The sequence below is a fragment of the Tiliqua scincoides genome, chromosome 5, assembly GCF_035046505.1.
Source record: "Tiliqua scincoides isolate rTilSci1 chromosome 5, rTilSci1.hap2, whole genome shotgun sequence".
Taxonomy (NCBI): Eukaryota; Metazoa; Chordata; class Lepidosauria; order Squamata; family Scincidae; genus Tiliqua; species Tiliqua scincoides.
In genome coordinates, this window is record NC_089825.1 from 98,032,549 (window position 1) to 98,052,590 (window position 20,042).

General features: G+C 42.2%; 3 protein-coding genes across 3 annotated transcripts; 2 read left to right on the top strand and 1 right to left on the bottom strand.

The window, feature by feature from the left end:
• Positions 1 to 3,849: 3,849 nt before the first annotated feature.
• LOC136652508 (olfactory receptor 11L1-like) lies at positions 3,850 to 4,821 on the bottom strand. Its single transcript, XM_066629449.1, has one exon. The coding sequence runs from the start codon at positions 4,819 to 4,821 to the stop codon at positions 3,850 to 3,852; it is 972 nt and encodes a 323-aa protein (XP_066485546.1).
• A 7,811-nt stretch (positions 4,822 to 12,632) lies between these two features.
• On the top strand, positions 12,633 to 13,601 carry LOC136652509 (olfactory receptor 6B1-like). The gene has a single exon (XM_066629450.1). It carries the CDS (start codon positions 12,633 to 12,635, stop codon positions 13,599 to 13,601), a length of 969 nt encoding a protein of 322 aa, XP_066485547.1.
• Positions 13,602 to 18,835: 5,234 nt separating this feature from the next.
• LOC136652510 (olfactory receptor 6F1-like) lies at positions 18,836 to 19,819 on the top strand. The gene has a single exon (XM_066629451.1). It carries the CDS (start codon positions 18,836 to 18,838, stop codon positions 19,817 to 19,819), a length of 984 nt encoding a protein of 327 aa, XP_066485548.1.
• Positions 19,820 to 20,042: the final 223 nt, after the last annotated feature.

Here is a 20,042-nt window from a genome sequence, read left to right on the forward strand (position 1 = left end):
AAGTAGAAGTGTGTGTTTGCTTTATTCTACATTAATTCATTTTCATTTAGACTCTGTCTCTGGGGATCAATGAAATGATTGCATTAGAAAGTAACATGGATGGTACTATAGAAATACTAATTTGAATAATAGTAGGCAATGAAACATTCCAATGAGATGAGCTATTTATCATTAAAATTCCTGTGTACAGCAAAAATCTCAGGTTTTGCTTTTTGTTGCATGTGAGTGAGAGGAGGAGGAAGGGGGAGATAAAGCTTATAATATTTGTTTGTTGATAATATTTTTATCCCACCTTTCCACCACTGAGACGGGTTCTCAAGGTGGCTACTATAAAATATATCTAATAAAACAGTAAAACTCAACAATAAATCCACCTGTAAAACAAGCAGTCAAGGAGCAGGTGACATTCTGTTGTTTTTTTTTTAATGATATTAAAACAATATTTAAATATAAAACAGGAAAAGAGTATGTTATCAGTAAACACAGCAGCAATAAAAGCAGCAATAAGAAGAGTCAAATAACAATGTATTTTTACAGCATTTATAGCAGAAAAAGAGTAAAAAATAATAATACAATGACAGCAGAAAAAATAGTAGTGAACCATTAAACAGTAAAAATAGTAGCAAAGGCGGAAATAGACACTTGGAGGCAACTATGATTAAGAGAAAAATGCCAACCAAACCAGGAAAAATTCACGACCACACAAGAACACCTCCAGGGAGGAAGCAGTTCTCAAATCAGATGGCAGGGAGTTCTATGTTGTGGTGCAGCCATCAAGGAGGCCCTCTTTCTGGTTGTCGCGCTCCAGTTTCTGTAGGGTCATCACACATGGCAGAGCAGATCTCAGGAGACTGGCTGGACTGGATGGGGGCACATGCTACACCAATGGCAGTTTCCAATCTTCAAGGCTAGCTCCATATAGAACCCATTAAAATAATCTAACCAGGATGTCATCAAGGTATGGAGCACTGTGGTCTGATCAGACCAACTCAAGGATACCAGCCAAAGCTGGGCAAAAATTCTCCTTGCCACTACACCAATAGAATCCTTATCCTGTCTCACCCATCTAGCATGTCACAAAGACACTGAAACCCAGAAAACGGATACTTGGTTATGGGAATGATATTGCAATAGATTATTATGACTCTGTCTCCCTACCCCTGCTGCTGGGGTTGCTGCTGAGACAGGAAACCTCATGGACAAAACTGGGAGAGGCAGGGAGCCCAATCCTACGCTTCCCAGCACCCAGGGTTGCAGCAGCACTGAAATGGCAACCACTGCATCCAATGGGATGCAGCACCAGGTCTCCTCGGGGTAAGGGAGTTTACGCTTATACCCCCTTACCCCATGTAGCAACCAAGCAGCCCCAATGGGTCTCGTCGGATCAGATTCAAAGGTCTGTGTCGGGTCTCCGGGGCTGGGAGGGGGGTTAGAATATGGTGGCAGGGACACCCAGCGTCTGTTCAGCTAGGCTGCAATCCTACCCACACTTACCCAGGAGTAAGTCCCATTGACTATCATTGTTAAAAGGATATACATAGTAGTTTGTTAAAAGTACGTTGTTCTAGGCCTAGGTCCAGTTCCAGAACCACTATCATCCTAGCTCTCTCATATCACACATGGCCCAACACCCTTCCAACAGAAGAACACCTACTCCCTCCCTGCTTCTCCCAACACATTGTCCTGGCTGTACCCCACCAAAAGAAACCACACACACCCTAACAAAAAAAATCAATAAGCACCCCTAATCATCCCACTGCTCTCACCCTCCCCCAATCCCACTACTAGCCCCACCTCCCTTTCACCCCACAGGGCATGGCTACAAAGGGACACCCTTTGGTGTCACCCGCTTCAGCAGCCATCCCTTCAGCAGTGACCCCGAACCACAGGCTCAGCCATTCACAACCTTGGAACAGGTGAGTTTCCAAACTGGCCAACAATACATGAAACAACATTGCTTCGATGTTAAAAGTGCAGGTGGTATTGTGAAAAAGTGTTCTGCTCTTGCTTCTGGCAAAAATTCTTCTCCCCCTCTTCAGATGATACCATATGAGGGGTTGCTACTGCTCCAGCTAGCAAACACCTCAGACCCTACTAAGGAAATACAGGCCACCCTGGAACTAAAGACTTTAACTTTATTTAAAAAAAAAAAAAAAAAAAAGTTGAATATCAAATTACAGATGACAGTTTTGAACCATTTAAAATATAACTGTTGCTGTTTTATAATATTTGGATGCTATTTTGATTTGGTGTTGACACCCAGTCATCTGGAAAGACCCTTCATGTACTTCCATCTCTCTCAAAGGGGAATGTGTTAGACCAGCCTTTTTCAACACTATGCCATGGTACGCTGGTGTGCCGTGAATGGTCTGCAGGTGTGTCATGGGAGTTTAGGGGAGGGCTATTTGTGAGTAGGGCCATTGGGGGATGTGAGCCTCTAACCAGCACCATGATGCGCCTTGTCAATTGTCAAAAAACCGATGGTGTGCTTTGACAATTTTAGTATCTTGACAGTGTTCCATGAGATGAAAAAGGGTGAAAATCACTGTGTTAGACATTCATTAGACAGACTCATCTGTGTCCTCTACCACAACATTGTTACACCCATGTTAAATCCTTTGATCTACACCGGGGGTGTTGCTGTGCACTCCCAGGGTTTTAGGGGTGCTCAGAGTTCCTGGTTCTCGAACCCTAGAGCCCCCAAGGACCCCTGTTCAGTAGTACTGCCACCACCCTGTATGTGCCAATGTCTCAGTCCAGGAACATGTAGACCCTCTAGGTTTAATTCTATCCCTTGCAGGCACTGAGCACTTTCTTTAATTAAAGCCTCAGTCCTCAAGTTACTAGTCCTCAATGAGTATTTGGTAGCTTGCTGAACGGCTAGGCAGAATTCTGAACCTTTGTCCCCAACAGATGATGAAACAACTTAGTAAAAGGATTTTTAATTTATTAAGTACATAGGATTACATAGAGTTACAAAAGGCAGCAAATGCTAGAGGCATAAAACTTATAGGAAACATATCAGTACAAAATAACAAAGCTAACTGGCTATCTCTATTATTCCCTACTCTCACCTGGGTCAGCTTTCTTTTATAGATCTTTCAGCTCCAGGTTACCTATGAGGCCACATGGCCCTGGTGGATCAGGCTCTCCACCTGCAGGATGTTGCACCCACAACCTTTTCCACCAAAAAGACCAGACACACCCCTTGGGCTTTGCTCTTATACTTATGGCTAACAGGATGGAGGTGACTCTGTACTTATTTAAACTGTCCAATCAGAAGCTCTTGGGGACGGAATCTTCCCAAAGTGGGGCTGGATGCTATCCCACTTAGTTCTTCCCCTCCCCACTGGAGATCCACCTGCTTTCCATCCTTGATGGGCGCCTTTCTGTCTGCATAGGTGCTATATTATTACTTTACATTGAGTTGTTAATTTCTGTTGTTACTCTCATCCTTGCAGCTAGGAACTGCAAGCCACTTCTCTGTTACTGGTTTAGTTTGGTTCAGGCTCTACATGCTACTAGGCCTACATATTCATAACAGGTGTCAAATTTGTTTCATACAGCAGGCCAAATAGCATTCATGATGCCTTCTGAGGGCTGAAACTTATATCATGAAGCAGGAAGTGATGTCATTAAGCAAGTCATGACCAAAAATAAGCACTTTTTTCTCACTTAGGAACTCATGAGCTGCAAATGTCAGAAGAGAAAATAAAGAGAGATAAAGAGAGAAAAGAGAAATTAAAATCATAAGGACTACAACAAGGGCCTAACCAGGCGTAGTTCAGGAGTGGGAGGGAAAAGATCTCAGTGTCAGTAGCACCTCTGAAATGGATAACGATACATATTTTAATAGTTTAGGATTTTCTGAATACCTGTGAAAGACAAAAGTTTTGTAAGATCCCTTCTCAGTGCTTCTTTCACCTCTTTGTTTCTCAAGCTATATATGAGAGGGTTAATCAGAGGAGTCAGAACTGTATAGAAGAGAGAGAAGATCTTGTTCATATCTTTCAGAGATGGGCTATCTGGTATCATATACACAACAATCAGGGCACCATAATATAAAGTGACTACAATGAGGTGAGCAGAGCAGGTAGAAAAGGCTTTTTGCCTTCCTGTGGAAGATTGGATTCTCAGGATAGTGGTGATGATACAAACATAGGATGTTAGGGTCAGAACAAAGGGAATCAATGAAAATGTGAAGGAACATATGAAAGCCATGATCTTCAGGACTTGTGTATCACTACAGGAGAGTTTGACGAGTGGGGTGAAATCACAGAAAAAGGTATTGATTTCATTGGACCCACAGAAACTAATTTGTAGCATTAAGATCATGACTATGGTGATGGCCAGAAATCCGCTTAGCCAAGACAGGCTTGCTAACTGGACACACAACCCACCGTGCATAAGGACAGCATAATGCAACGGTTTGCATATGGCTAGGTAGCGATCATAAGACATGATGGATAATAGATAGCATTCAGTACATACCAGTGAAGCTATGAAGTAGAACTGCCCGATACAGACATTAACGGAAATGCTCCTCTCGCCAGTGTTGAGGCTAACCAGCATCCTAAGTAAGACGGTTGAGCTGTAGCAGATTTCCAAGCAAGATAAATTCCCCAGGAAGAAGTACATAGGGGTATGAAGGCGTTGATCACCAGCAACAAGTAAAATAATAAGGATGTTTCCAGCCATGGTCATGATGTAGATTGCAAGGAACACCATGAACAGAACAATCTGAAATTCAGAGGATGTTTCAAATCCTAGAAGAATGAATTCTGTGATCATTGTAGTGTTTTTCCACTCTCTAATGGCCATAGGTGATAATCTAGGGCAAATATGAACGCTATACAATAGTAGACTGCGTCATGGAATCAGTCAAATAAAAATACATACATTCAGTGGTTTTCTTTTCGCATAATGTCAACTCCAACCACAGTTCAAAAGTCTCTTCAAAAGAAAAAAATATTTTAAAAAAGATTTAAATTTCAAATTTTCTTTGTTTTTAGCTCTGGAAACAAATTCAGAACACATTCTGTGATGTTCTGGAATTACAAAATCTTTACCAATATGTCACTATTTGAATCCTCTAATTAATAGCAATGTATAAATCTGTATAAACCCAAAATAAAGCTCACTTCATTGGAAACCCATTTAGGATTTCCAGACCATAAACTGGATAATTTTTTTTTAAGTGCAGGTCTGCATTAAACACTGCAAGTTTTGTCAATATTCCTAATGCCTATATTTTAATTTGCATAAAGTATTGGAAATGTTATAAGCATTAGAATCATCTCTTTTTCTCTTAAGAAAAGCTGTGTCTGTTGAGTTATCAATTCACCCTGTGCTACTCAGACTCATTGGTTTGTAACCCAAATAGGTGCGCATTATGACTTTCTTGATCTCCTAGCTGATCGACTTCATGGTCATCTTGTGACATATTAAAGCTTTTTTCCTTTCATAAACATGGAATAGTTATTTGAACAATCCTGGCAAGCCCTCATAGCAAAATGCAGAATGACAGCTCAGAACCAAGGAAATCATCGTTGAAGGTTCATTAAGATATAACTACCAACAACATCAAGCACAAGAAACGGACCAGATTGCCTCCCAAGGTTAAACACAGTTCATTCCAAGATGCATACAGTTTACAGAAACACATTCTGCCCTTACTCAACAAATTAGTCAATTTTTCATTTCAGTCTTCTAATGGTTTTTGTGGATGCATTAATGTTGCTGGGATCCAGGTTGGTTGAAATAGTGAAGGAGTGGTACAGTGCCTTGAAGAAAGATGAGACACATTCTTAAGATTGAAGTCATCCTCCCATTATGGATATTGGTTTTGCCAAACGGTACAGAAAATGATGCTTTGGTTTACTTACAGCATGATCCAGTGACTGTGAGCTTGCCCCCTTATCCATCAGCAAATTGAAACCAGATGATGACAGTATAGCACAGGGGAGATAGGAAAAGATTCTCTGCCTCTGATTTTGTGCTTCATTTTATTATCAATAAGATTACCCAGGAGTGGGCTGGTGGATTGTAATGGTCTATGGATGTCTTCCTTGGAGAGAAATGTCATTGAGAAATGACTCCCAATTAATTAATTAATTCCCTCAGATGCTGACACTGGTGGGAAGATTTAAAAAGCAACACAAAATTTATCCTAGAAGCTCGATGGCAAGATATCTAAGGTTGCCTTCTGTGTATCACAGGTCAGTCCTAATTACTTCAGTGGTGTGGAAGCCATTTATTGCCAAGTACCATGGTGCTCCAGCAACATGTAGGTGGAGAAACAAAATGGTACCCAAGGAAGATAACAATGGTAAGAGAAATAACCACACTGTTGGCCCTGTTCATGTAGTTTCTCCATTTGGATATTTCTAGTCTTTCAAAGAGACTTCCTAGCATCCTGGACACAGAAGCTATTGCATCTTATATTCTGTGTTTGAGACACTATTCCAAAAATAAGCCACACATGCAATTGAGCTGCCATCATGCCTGGACATCGCCAAGAGACAAAAACTCTTAGACAAATATGCCCACCAATTGCACAACCAACACCCCTATTTAGGTAAAGCGGAGTTCGATGGAATGGCCAGGTGGTTTCTTCTCATCCAGTCAGATGACCCTATGACATCATGAAACCTCAGGTTCTGATGTTCAAGCTTAAGGATAGTTGGTGTGTTTTGCCAGGTCAGCCGCTGAATGGCCAGCATTTCTAGGACAATTTAAGTACCTAGTAGTAGGGATTGTATTTTTAGTTAGATGTGTTTTTAATTTGCTCTTTCCATCCCAAGCTAACCTGCAAACTTCAGAGTTGTAGCAATACATTGGGTTTTCTATGTGCTTCTTTTCAGCTCCCCCTGCTGGGCATTGCTAGTTACAGCATTCAATTTTGTCAAACTATCTCTTTGTAACCATCCAGGCAGGTCCATGCTTTTGAACTTCTCTCCTTTATTATACTTCTCTCCTTTGTACAATTCCTCTTTCATTTGTGTTTTTAATATGAACTCCTTGGCTGCCTAGTCCATGTTCAGTAGTAATTGAGTGAGTTGTCCCATGCCTGGGTACACAATGCCTAAGAACCAGTGACATTGCTGGGGGTGTGGGGGGGGAGAGGCCACAATGGATGACGTGCATGGAGAGGATGACACCACTACTCACCAGAATTTTTTAAATCTTGGTATTTTTTAATAATACCATCATGTTATATAGCAATATATAAAAACGTTAAACAAAGTGCTCTCAGTTTTTTTTAACCATTCTGACACCACTAGTGAATCCCCTTATTTACAGTCTGAGGAGCAGAGAAGTGAAAGTGGCCCGTAGAAAATGTATTGGTGAGTTTATTCATTCCATAGCATTACTTGAAATCCAAACCACTGTCCATGCATTGGGTAAATTGAAAACATCTTCTTGAGTAATATTAAAATACCTCTGGACTGCCTATCCCACTCTTTCCTGCAAAAGGTGCAAAAGGTGCAAAAGAGAGCGACTAAGCTGATTACGGGGCTGGGGCACCTTCCTTATGAGGAAAGGCTACGGCGTTTGGGCCTCTTCAGCCTAGAAAAGAGACGCTTGAGGGGGGACATGATTGAGACATACAAAATTATGCAGGGGATGGACAGAGTGGATAGGGAGATGCTCTTTACACTCTCACATAATACCAGAACCAGGGGACATCCACTAAAATTGAGTGTTGGGCGGGTTAGGACAGACAAAAGAAAATATTTCTTTACTCAGCGCGTGGTCGGTCTGTGGAACTCCTTGCCACAGGATGTGGTGCTGGCGTCTAGCCTAGACGCCTTTAAAAGGGGATTGGACGAGTTTCTGGAGGAAAAATCCATTATGGGGTACAAGCCATGATGTGTATGCGCAACCTCCTGATTTTAGGAATGGGTTAAGTCAGAATGCCAGATGTAGGGGAGAGCACCAGGACGAGGTCTCTTGTTATCTGGTGTGCTCCCTGGGGCATTTGGTGGGCCGCTGTGAGATACAGGAAGCTGGACTAGATGGGCCTAAGGCCTGATCCAGTGGGGCTGTTCTTATGTTCTTATGTTCTTATGTTCTTATGTTCTTATGTTCTTATGTCCTAAACCATATGTTGTGTTCAGTTGCCAAATGCCATGATGGTGAACATTATTTTTGTTCATAATCTCCCCACCTCCCCAGTTTAGAAACATCCAGTTTTGGATTGCAACTAAGGATGAATAATATCAGTTGAGTTAAAAGATAAGTTTTTGTTTGTTTCTTTGTTTCAGAGAAATCCATACCTCCAAAAAGGATCTCATATGCACATGAAAATGCAGTGAAAGTTGTCCTGGGTTAATGTTCCAAGGGTATATTAGTCGAAGAAAGAAATTCTGAAATGCATACCATTTCCATTTTTTTTTTAACTGAACATCATTTGAGGAGCTTTCCATTCTCCACCATTTGGGGAGGTAGCTTTAGTCATTTTGAATTCACCCAGCGTTGCTTGACACATTGTTTTATGTGCAAATGTACATGGTGCATACCAGATGAACATGACTAGGGATGAGCATTTGACTCAAAATGACTTGACTTGAGTCACAAAAAAAAAACATTGTTTTGGTGCCTGGAGTCATGGATGTCATTGACTCCCAACTTGTCTCATGACTTGGGGACAGTGACTCTGAAAAGAGTCATTATGCGAATCGACGTAAGTCTCAATCTAGAGTCCCTGATGTGTGTGTGTTCTTTCTTGCTTTTTTGACTATGTGGGAGGTCCAGAAGTCTGCCATCAGATCAATGTCAGCAGCTGAGGTGGTGAGAAGAAGATAGGTGGAGGGGGAGGTTTGAGGAGAGGAGGAAGGCTTAAGTTGTTGGGGTTTTTTTGGCTTAAGGACTTGGCTCGTTTCTCAAAATGAGCAGTGACCCGACTCGAAATGACTTGAAGTTTTCTGCAAATTGAGACATGATGGCATGCATTATGACTCCTGACTTGACTAGAGTTGCAGGGTCACTGACTCGCATCTCAACTCGTGACTTGGCCCAGTGAGTAGAGCACATCCCTAAACATGACCTAAGCCAACCTCTGCATTTTGAATTGGGCTGATGGCAGGGAAGCCACAGGTCCCACACACTGTAGGAAAAAAGCCAAAATTTGGCTCTTCAGAACAACTCCTGCTCCAATTGGTGTCGTCACTAAAGGGGGCAGCTAGAGTGGACTGTCTCAGGTGTGATACCCTGGGGTGGGGATGATGGGCGTGACACCTGAGCCCCTGCCGAAAAGAGCACTGTGCTTCATTTGGTGATGGATGGGTATTCCCACCTGCCCTTGCTTTCAAATGGCTGTAAATTGCACCCCTGGAAGCAATTGGCATACCAGGGACATGTGGGCCAAGGCCCTCTGCTGCTGACAACACCTACTACTCAGCACGGTAATGGAATGTCACACGGCAAGAGGATCACCAGCTCTGGGAAGGAATGTCCTGGCAACACTACAGCCCTACTCCATTCCAGCTGGTGGGTTTAACAGAAGCCTTATCTTTCTGTATACTTTTGGATAATTCCATGACCCACCTCACCTTGCCTGGTCAGCAGATTACAACTTGAAAACAAGTCACATGCTGCGTTGCCTTTAGCCCTGGTTTAAGCTACAGAGGACACAGTTTCAGCTGTGGTCTTGTACCATAGCTGGAACCATGGAAATTTCTTTTGTTCTTTCCTGGTTTCTCTGCTTTCCCCATTTGCTCCTGATGCTGCATAACGCCCAGGTTTCCAGACTCTACTTCCCTCCTGGGTACCCTCCAAGGAGGCAATCCCCTCTGCTCCCTTCCTTTCTCCACACCATTACATGCCCCTTCTCCTAAGGAGTTGCTCTTTCTCTTCTTCTTCCTAGAAACCACTGACACCTAGGACCTACTCTTATTAGTGAGCCAGTGTGTGTTTTGCATTGCATTTTACTATTGCTTGCCTTTCCCAATTATTGTATTATTATCAATAATGATAATTCTTGTTGCACCTTTATCCTTGCCTCCCTCTTCATTTCATACCATTCAATTGAGTTGAGCCATGAGCAACTATACTTGGTCCCTGCAAATGTGATAGATTTCCCTCTGGGTGCACATGTTGCATGTGTGTTAAGAGCATGTTCAGTTGCAGCAGTCCTAGTGTGGCAGATGGAATTGGATGCTAACCATCACCACACACACCCCCACATTGCAGAGCTATTTCTTAGGGCCAGAACACACACACACACACACACACACACACACACACACACACACACACACACGTTGCTAATCTGACATGGTCCAACAAATAACACAGTGGTGGTCATAAGGTCTACCTTGTATTTTTTTTTTAAATATTTCTAGCCATGTCCTTAGCATCTGTGTTTTTTTTTTTGTTTGTTTGTTTTTAAATCATCTCTGTAATGTGGATAGTTGGTGTAAGGCCAACAGACCACCATCCTCATCTGAAGTAATGAAGTAATAAAGTAATGAATAAAGTAATGAAGAAGACCCGGGAGGTTCTTCTTCAATGATCTCATTGCATTAGATGTTTGAATTCATTACTTGTGTGTTTTAGCTCAAGGTTCTCATTAGTATTTGACTCTAGAGATTTTGGATCTTCATTTAAGCAATGTGTAGTGGCTCATCAATACATGCACAACATGTACATGTGTGCATGTATCAATACATCATCAATGTATTCAAGTGGCTCATCATCAATGTAATCAAGTGGCTCATCAATACATGCACAAGGGGAGAGGGTGCCATCGGTACTGAAATGTCGCCTAAGCCTAAGGTTTTCTGTCATAAGAAACTGGATGCAGAAATGGAACTCTTTCCATGTATGCCCTAAAGGCTGTAGAGAAACAGTATGAAACGTTGCTTTGCAAGAAAGTGAAAATGAAGATCAGAAACTAGAAGACCACCAGATGTAGAAAGCATGAATGACACAAGAACATTGACTGCCCTGTAATCTGTAGAGGAAATGTGTCACTTATCACTGAACAGGTAAGACATTTTTTCACTAGTGAGATGATACCTTTGGTTTTAAAAAGTGAAATCTATGATGCCATCAGTTCATTTCTGTAGAGGGACAAACGATGGCTTCATGAAAGATTAAGTGCATTTGTGGAACAGAACTGATTTTGGGAGGGATAACAGAAATTGCTTACCTGAACTGAAATGCAGTTCTCTCCAAGTCAGGGACAATGCCAGATGCCACTCCAGGCCCACTGCCTCTATGGATATGAAAGAAAGGAAAAGAAAAATGAACCACTACTAATCGTGCAGTTGCTTCAATGGGTTGGGGGGAAGGTGGTGACAAGGGTGGGAGAGGCACGGGATCAGCAGCGCCAGCACGTGCTGTACTCTATCCTTCATCCTGCCTTGATACACTGACACAGATCAACCTGGGACTTGTGCCCATTATAGAGCTGATGTAGGTCCAAGTTGACCCATTGTGGCTGCTGGGGCTTACCCTGGGGCAAAAGGCCAAATGTCCCCTTACCTCAAGGAGACCTCCAGCAGCCAAAATTCCCCCATAGGATGCTAAGCAGCCTGTGCCGGCACTGCAGCATCACCGCACAGTTAGGAATTTAGTTAGGGCTGGGCTGAAAGCCTTATGGTATTGCATCAAGAGCACCAACAACAACTGGTACAATTTTAGCCTTTGTTATTTTTATTGTGCCATCAATGTGCATGGCCCCTTACAACATAAAGCAAAAAAGACAGGTCCCTGACCTGAGAGGCTTACCATTTACATATTTTTAACACTTATTTTTATTTGATATTCATATATGAAAAAATTGGTAAGCAAAAATAATTTAGAATAACAATATTGTTAATGACACAAGGTGGGCACACAGAGGGAGGGAAGAGAGATGGAGTCAGGGGAAACAAATATGGGGGGGTCCTTTGGCTGCAGATCCGGATGACCCCCCCCCCCCACTCCCCTCAGGATTTTCTGAGGCTTGGAGAGGTAATGTGCCACTGCACACCACGCAGCATTAGAAAGGCTCCAGGTGGCATTCTGAACCTTGGAGAGGCCACCCACAGTGGCTCATGGCTTCTCTGAGGCTCAGAAGGGCTCTGGACACAACCGGAGCAAGGTTCCAGTTGCATTCGGAGCCCTGGTGGGCCGAAAATCATGGATTTGATTATCCACGATTTTCAGTCTCCGGAGGGTGGGGGGGGGGGGTCTGGGAATGGATCCACTGTGGTTACATAGGCGCCACCTGTATGCTTGTTTGTTCCATGTAGGTAGTTTAGACCCCAATCCTATTGGAATTTTTCACTGCGAGAATACTAGTTCTGGCAGTACGAAGCCATTTATGGCGCATAAAGGTCAGACTGTTTTCATGTGCAAATAGTCAATGAAACTGTGCATGTGGCTGCAGCTCTGGGAGGTTCTCCAGGTGCTGGTATATTGGCAGTAGGAGTGAACCATGGGCAGGAAGTAATGCCATTTTTGAGGCATGCAAAATTAATGCATGTTCCTTGGGACATTTGCTTAAGGACTGGAGATGCTCCACTAAATAACATAATCCAAGTATCTGCAGTACTTTTTCTCCTCAATAGCAGTTGCACTATATGTGCTCTTGGTTCACAATTTATTCAATGGGTATTATTTTTCCCTTCAAGGCACACAAGATGGGAATCGGTGAAGGAGGAAACCAAACCATCAACACAGAATTAGTTCTCCAGGGGTTTGGTGATGTCCAAGATCTGCAAATTGTCCTTTTTGTCTTGTTTCTAGGGATCTACATCCTCACCGTGTCTGGGAACATCCTCATCATTGGATTAGTTGTGGCAAAGACTAACCTTCACACCCCCATGTACTTTTTCCTTGCAAACCTCTCCAGCCTGGAGACCATGTACACTTCGACCATCTTGCCCAAGATCCTTGTCGATTTTATGACTGGAAACAGAACAATTTCCATTCCTGGCTGCATTGCCCAGTTCTATTTCTTTTCTGCTTTGGTGGTCACAGAATGTAGCCTCCTAGCCATGATGTCTTATGATAGGTTCATCGCAATATGTAAGCCTCTCCATTATGCAAACCTTATGAGTGACAGACTCTGTGTGTTCATGGCAGCTGGGTGTTGGATTACTGGGTTCCTGGCAATGTCAGTAATGATCTATCTGATGACCACATTGACCTTCTGTGGCAACAATGAAATCCAACATTTCTTTTGTGACTTTACTCCAGTAGGCCAAATAGCCTGCAGTGGACGGCAGAAATATGAATTGACGGGATTCATCTTTTCAGTCATCTTCATCCTTCCTCCCTTTTTATTGACTCTGACATCGTACATGCTGATAATCAGGAACATCTTGAAAATCCCATCGGCCACCGGACGGCAAAAGGCTTTCTCCACCTGCTCTTCTCACCTCATGGTAGTTACCATTTATTATGGGACTCTAGTGATTGTCTATGTGCTGCCAAACACAGAAGAGATGAGAAAGCTAAACAAAGTGTTCTCGGTCTTTTACACCATCCTCACACCTTTAGTCAATCCTCTGATCTACAGCCTGAGGAACAGAGAAATAAAGGAGGCCATTAGAAAATCTCTTGGCAGATTGATTCATGCCATGAGACCACAGAACGTCCAAGGATAGGTTCCTTTACATTAGGATAGAATGATGTACATCTTCTCTGTACCTCTCTGAATAGAATATCTCTGTATCATATTTTCTGCCAGACCACTACTATGTGTGTATAGCTACAGAAATGGTTGTAGTCTGGGAAATGTGATCCGCTGTAGCAATAGCATCTTTCCATTGTATTAGAATCTAATTTCGGTTCAAATGCTGATCTTAGCAGCTACTGTATCTATTCACCAATGTATTTTGAATGTTGTGTTAGAAAATACAAGATTTTGTGGTGGTCTGATATACATTCTGGTATTTGTTTATTGATCACATCAAAGTGTACATTTCAGAGCAAGTGGTACAGTGTTGATGTCTGTCTGGTTCATTAGCTAATGCATTCGTTCAAGAAAACATTGAATATCTGATTCAAAATTGTGTTTGATATCTTTTTTTGGTAGCATCTGATTTAAAAAAAAACACACTTTTGAATCATATCAGAATTTTTTTAAAAGCTTTTTTTAAAAAAAAAATTGGCACAATCTCAAATTTCCTTTTTTTGCACTTAGGATCACTGTGTGTCTAATGGTCCAATCCTAATCCCCTCTACCATCGGTGAAACTAGCCAGCAGAAGTTGCTTTAAAGCTGTTGTGAAGCAGCCTCCATTGACAAGTGCAGCAGGACTGCTACCATAAGAGGTGGCACATGTTTGAGTAGAGGAAATGGGCAGGGATTCTAGAAAAGGAGGGGAAAGGATCTGGCATCCACCATTGCCACCCTCTCTTGTCTCCTCACTGCCCCCAGTTCCTCCCCCTTCCCTGCCCAGAAACATCCCTGATCCTCCCATTCCCTCCCCCCGTTCCTCCAACCCCCACTGCTGACCCACCTCTCATCAGAGGACAGAAGCCTTAGCATCAGTCTGCATACAAGGCCACCAGCGACTGCACTGACAGCCTCATCATGCATGTTGGGGGTACCGGGATGCATGACACTGTGATGCATCATACACCAGGACCCAGGCAGATCAGCTGGCAGGAAGAACTCACTCACCTTAAAAAAACATGATTCCAAAATATTTCAAGGGAAAGTAATTGTGCCTGGGAAGCTACATCAGTGCAAGAAAATTGGTACTTGATGTGCTATCAGGCAGACACATTTTAACACACACTCATGCACACTATGATAGGACCAATGGTATTGGTAGGTATCTTTATGCTGATGGCTCTCAGTGTAAGGGAAAATGGAAACAAAAGAGCATTGTATTGTGATGCATCCATTAGCATCTTATCTCTATTCATTGTCACTAATACATTCCATCAACAAGATTATATACAGGATAAATGTTATTAAAATAATTAGTAGTTGACAATCCACATAAACCAATAAATGTAAACAGCAAAGCAGAACCTTGCAAGATGATGTCTTTGCAATGCAATACTGCACAATGAAGGCCTCTAACCCTATCTGATCCTCTGGAGTTTTGTCTAATTTTAAAAGATATTTCAAAGAAAAGGCGTATCTTTTAAAACAGGGTTGGTCTGGCCCTTGCCCAAGGGTTGGATCAGAGGTTTGGCTGAATCATTCCCTCCCATGACCAGCTCTCACTGTTTCAGAGTGCCGCAGCTCTTCTTGTCCCCTGATCAGGACAACGCAACGCTCTGGCCAGTTGCATCTTCACAGAAATCAGGGCACAATGCACGTGGGGGCATCTCACCATAGATGTGACTGACCAGAGTGTCACGTTGTCCCGATCTGGGGACAAGTAGAAATATGGCACTCTGGAAGTGTGAGTGCCGATTGAGCCGGGGAATACAATCCCGTTGAGCAGCAGGCACGAGTTTGAGGCAGAAATACCAAATACAAGATGGTATTTCTTCCATATGGTAGAAATATGGAGTTCAAAGTTGTCCCAAGGGGAGGGGAATGCCCTATTCTTCACCTTACAGAAAGGATAGATCCACCTGAAAAGTTGGTCTGATTCCAACATGTGCACTTTCCAACATGGTCTCAGAACTGGCGGGAGACCCACCATCCCATTCTCCCAGAAGCGATGGCTTCCTGTGCCATCAATGTCCAGGAATTAACTTTTTAAAGGAGAGCTGTTCAGCTGCACATGCTCTGTAGGGACTGGATTGACCAATTGCACCTGCTTGTTGGAGGCTGAGCTGACCTTTTGCTCTGTTCTGTTATGGCTGAGATGTGGTCTGTACCTACATGGAACATATATGCAGGCAATTTATGTGTCAATGTGCTGCAGGTGTATTGGGCAGCCCTGTTGAGTCACTGAGGTGGAGGAGCCCAGCTTGCAATTTCTGAAGGCTGGGGAGAGCCTGTCTTGGTGGGTGTTACTAGACACATCCCCCCCATACACACACAGGGGTACTTTGCTAAGCAGGAGAGATAGTCTGCATAGACATGCATTCTTACTTTATGATTTACCAAGGAAAACTCTTTAGGCAAAGGTTACCAGGGATGCCTTAGGACATGTTTGGTACACTTCATGCATGCACTAAAACATGTTTTTCCTGGAACCCGAAACTGATGGAACCTGTCAAAAACTGGGTGCACACCCACCAAAAATTGACACAAATATTTAATAGATGTCACACAAAAAGGGGACGAGTTTTAAAGAAATGATGTAAAACTCATCCAGGGATTAATATATGATAGATAGATTCCATCCAGGGATAGGAAGGAGGTCTGGCTCAGTTGATAGAGCTGCTGCTTTGTATGCCTGAAGATCTGAGGCTGCCAGTTTGAAACAACCGGAAGTACCCAGGAACTGACAACATGCTGATATACTGATGAGCTGACCCTCGGTGGCAGAGAGGAGTTGCCGTCAAGTGGAGTGAGGAGGCGATGGGCCAGAGAGAGGCCAGACTGGGAAGGAATCCAGCTGGAAGCAGGAGTTCTATGAAAGACTAGAACTATTCAATTGTAAAAATTCCTACAGGGGTTTAGAACAGCCTGCCTATGTAAACCGCCTTGGATTAAAGTCTGAGGAGAAATCTGACGACCAAAGAAAGGCGGTACATAAATATCTGTATAAATAAATAAATATCACAGTTGGGATGGAAAAGAAAAAGGAATCGTATAGTTAACCATTAATCCAAAAGAAAGTCTTTTAAGGTGGCAATACTTGACACAACTTGCAGGTGTCACTGTTTTCAATGCATGTGGGAATACTGCCTCTTTAAGGCTTCATTAACGTTTGGTGTTGAAGTTATCAAGGGCATAGATATAAATATTATTCTCAATAACTGTAAGTTTGTATTAGCAAAAGTCCTAAGGGAGTGTTTAAAATGTAACATGTTTGAGTGAATCAACAGAGACAACCAAGTCCCAAGACAGAAACAGGGAGAGGGAATTACAGTAAATAAAAGCTTCACGGAACATAAGATAGTCATTACAGAAAGATCTGAGACATGGGATATGCATGTGGTAGATGGTAGGCTTCTTATTTCTGTTCACCTGTGTTATTTAATTATTTATGTTTTTGCTGCAAACTTAATAAGGCTATGCTTTGACATTCAACCTTTTTTTTTTTACGAGTACTTTTGTCCATGCTGTGGTCCCTAACCAGAGGAAAGTGCAAGGTATTGCTGTATTGGGTTTACAAAGGAATACTAAGGAAATGTAAGTGTATTGGCCTTTATAAGTCATTATCTGCCATCATACAGGCTGTATACCATTGTAATCACAAACAGAAACACAAACATACAAGCATGCAATTGTGTCTAATGATGTATTTTTCTACCCCGTATGCACATTCACTATGCAGTTCTCTGTACGTCTACTCAAAAGAAAGTCCCATTGAGTTCAATGGGAGCCTGCAGTCCTCACGGAGGTCTAAAAGCCAGCGGTACCTTCCCTCTTCACACAGATCACTCTGGCCTGTGTTTACAATGAGAGCAGTCAAGAGCCACTTAGAGTACTTTTCTAACAGAAAGAAGTGGAACTTAAAGGCGTGGCAAAGAAAAGAAGCCTGGCTGGGGTGAAGGAATAAAAGATTGCATAAACTACTAGCACTTAGCTGAGTTAACTTTCTACCCAATTGGGTACCCCAATGGAAAATTCAATGGGTTTCTGGGGTAATTTTGCATCCAAAGTACTTTTTTTGCTCATGGGGAGGCATGGTTAATGCAATTTTTAAAAAAATGTCTAGCATGCATCGGACTGCCAGTGACAATGTCCTAAAAGGGAAAATTGGAAAAGCTACAGCCTTTTGAGTTTTTGTATGCAAAGTGCTCCTGGGATAAACAGTTACTCCAGCGATACAGGTAAACAATGTTTTAACTTGAAAGTGGCAAAGAAGTTATCCTTCTCTATGCATTATAATACCGATAGCACTCAAGAGAGAATAATTGTAGCTCCGAGCTGCTGTGATTTCTAAACTGAATGTTTCAAGCCATATTTTTTTTGTTTGCTTCATCTCTTGACTAGCTTCACCTCTGCTACAGCTTTTCATGGTACCACTAGTGTGGATTTCCAGTATTTGAAATTGCCCACACACCATTCGGATAACTAATTTATCTTGCTTTGGTGTGAGTTACAAGATCTTTATGAATCACTGTAAATGAAAGAGAGAAAGGGAAGCAAACATTGTTTAACAATTTTAAAAAATCCATTAACATGAGATTGAAATGAATGTGCTATTTAGTTTCCACAAAGAAAAAGCAAGAGAGAGATGGTATTTCTGAATGAATATATGTCCAACAGACATTCACTGAAAAAATGTAAGATGGTAGAAATACAGTGGGTGGGAACTGGTGCAAGGTTTATCTGTCAAAAATGTTCATATATACTCAGTTTAACTAAGGGCACAATCCAGCTCTGACAGTGCGGTGTGCACTACATCCTGCAAGGGGGGGGGTGAATCATCGATGCCTCTGCAAGGTCACAGACTGTTTGTTCTCTCACCTCATGGCTGCATTGTGGCTACATTGGCACTGGAAAGGTGGATAGAATTGAATCCTAATGAGATTCAATTTTGTATCCAACAAAAGAATTAAAAGCTTGAAGCTGGTTAGATGTTGATGTGTGTTGGTTGAAATCAGTGGGTCAGGCACACAGAATTCTGGCCGCCACCACTCTTGTCTAGTAATCCAGATTTAAAAGAAAAAAGAGATCATGATGGGAAAAATCCATCACTATGAGTAGCACTAGAATCATTCTCAATAAAAAATTTAGTGTATGTAATAGCTTCTCCTGGCTAAAACTGCACTGAATTGTGATATTGTTTTTCTCTCCCTAGATGCAGACAATGGCAATCAGAAAAGAGGGAAATAAAACCATCAACACAGAATTAATTCTTCTGATTTTTGGAGATTTTCAGGATCTCAATGTTGTCCTCTTCCTCTTATTTCTAGTGATTTACATCCTTACCATGACTGGGAACATCCTCATTGTTGTATTAGTTGTGGCAAAAAATAACCTTCACACTCCCATGTACTTTTTCCTTGCAAACCTCGCTTGCCTGGAGACCTTCTACTCTTCAACCATCCTGCCCAAGATCCTTGCTGGTTTGACTGGGGAGAAAGCTATTTCCATTCCTGGCTGCATTGCCCAGTTTTATTTCTTTACTGCTCTGGCAGTCACCGAAATGGGTCTCCTAGCTATAATGTCTTATGACAGGTACATAGCAATATGTAGGCCCCTACATTATGCCTCTGTTATGAGTGACAGACTCTGCCTCATCATGGCTGTTGGGTCTTGGATGAATGGGTTCCTGGCCATGTCAGTAATGATGTATCTGATGACCAGATTGACATTCTGTGGTCCCAATGAAATCGACGATTTCTTCTGTGATCTGGCTCCTGTAGCACAAATTGCCTGCAGTGAAGACCACAGCTTTGAATTGATGGGATTTGTGTTCTCGACTATTTTCACCCTGCCTCCTTTTTTATTGACTCTGACGTCATACATGTTTATCATCACCACCATCCTACGAATCCCATCTGCCACTGGAAGGCAGAAGGCCTTCTCCACATGTTCATCGCATCTCATTGTTGTTACCATCTATTACAGTACCCTAATCATTGTCTATGTTCTCCCAAATCCAGAAAAAATGAGAAAGCTGAACGAAGTGTTCTCTTTCTTTTACACTATCCTGACACCCCTGGTCAACCCCCTGGTTTACAGTCTGAGGAACCGAGAAGTGATAGAGGCCATTAGAACATCCATTGGCAAAGTGATTCAGGTTATAAGACCAAAGGAAGGCCGAGTCATTGTTTCAAGAATAAGGTAGCGTGAGCTGAGTCCTAAACCTACTTAAACTTATTTATGCTTTATATCCCAGTATAGTATCACCGGTGTTTTGCTGGGTTTTTTTTTTTTTTTTTTTTTTTGTATCTATATTTATTTTTCAGTGTGAGCCCCTTTGGGACAGGAACCTATTTCCTCCCGCAATATTTTTTGCTATGTAAACCATATTATGAACTTCTTTATTGAAATACGAAATGGAAGTATTT

Excerpts from the sequence above, each read along its gene's own strand:
- LOC136652508 (XM_066629449.1), bottom strand. The coding sequence starts at position 4,821 with ATGGCCATTAGAGAGTGGAAAAACACTACAATGATCACAGAATTCATT.
- LOC136652509 (XM_066629450.1), top strand. The coding sequence starts at position 12,633 with ATGGGAATCGGTGAAGGAGGAAACCAAACCATCAACACAGAATTAGTT.
- LOC136652510 (XM_066629451.1), top strand. The coding sequence starts at position 18,836 with ATGGCAATCAGAAAAGAGGGAAATAAAACCATCAACACAGAATTAATT.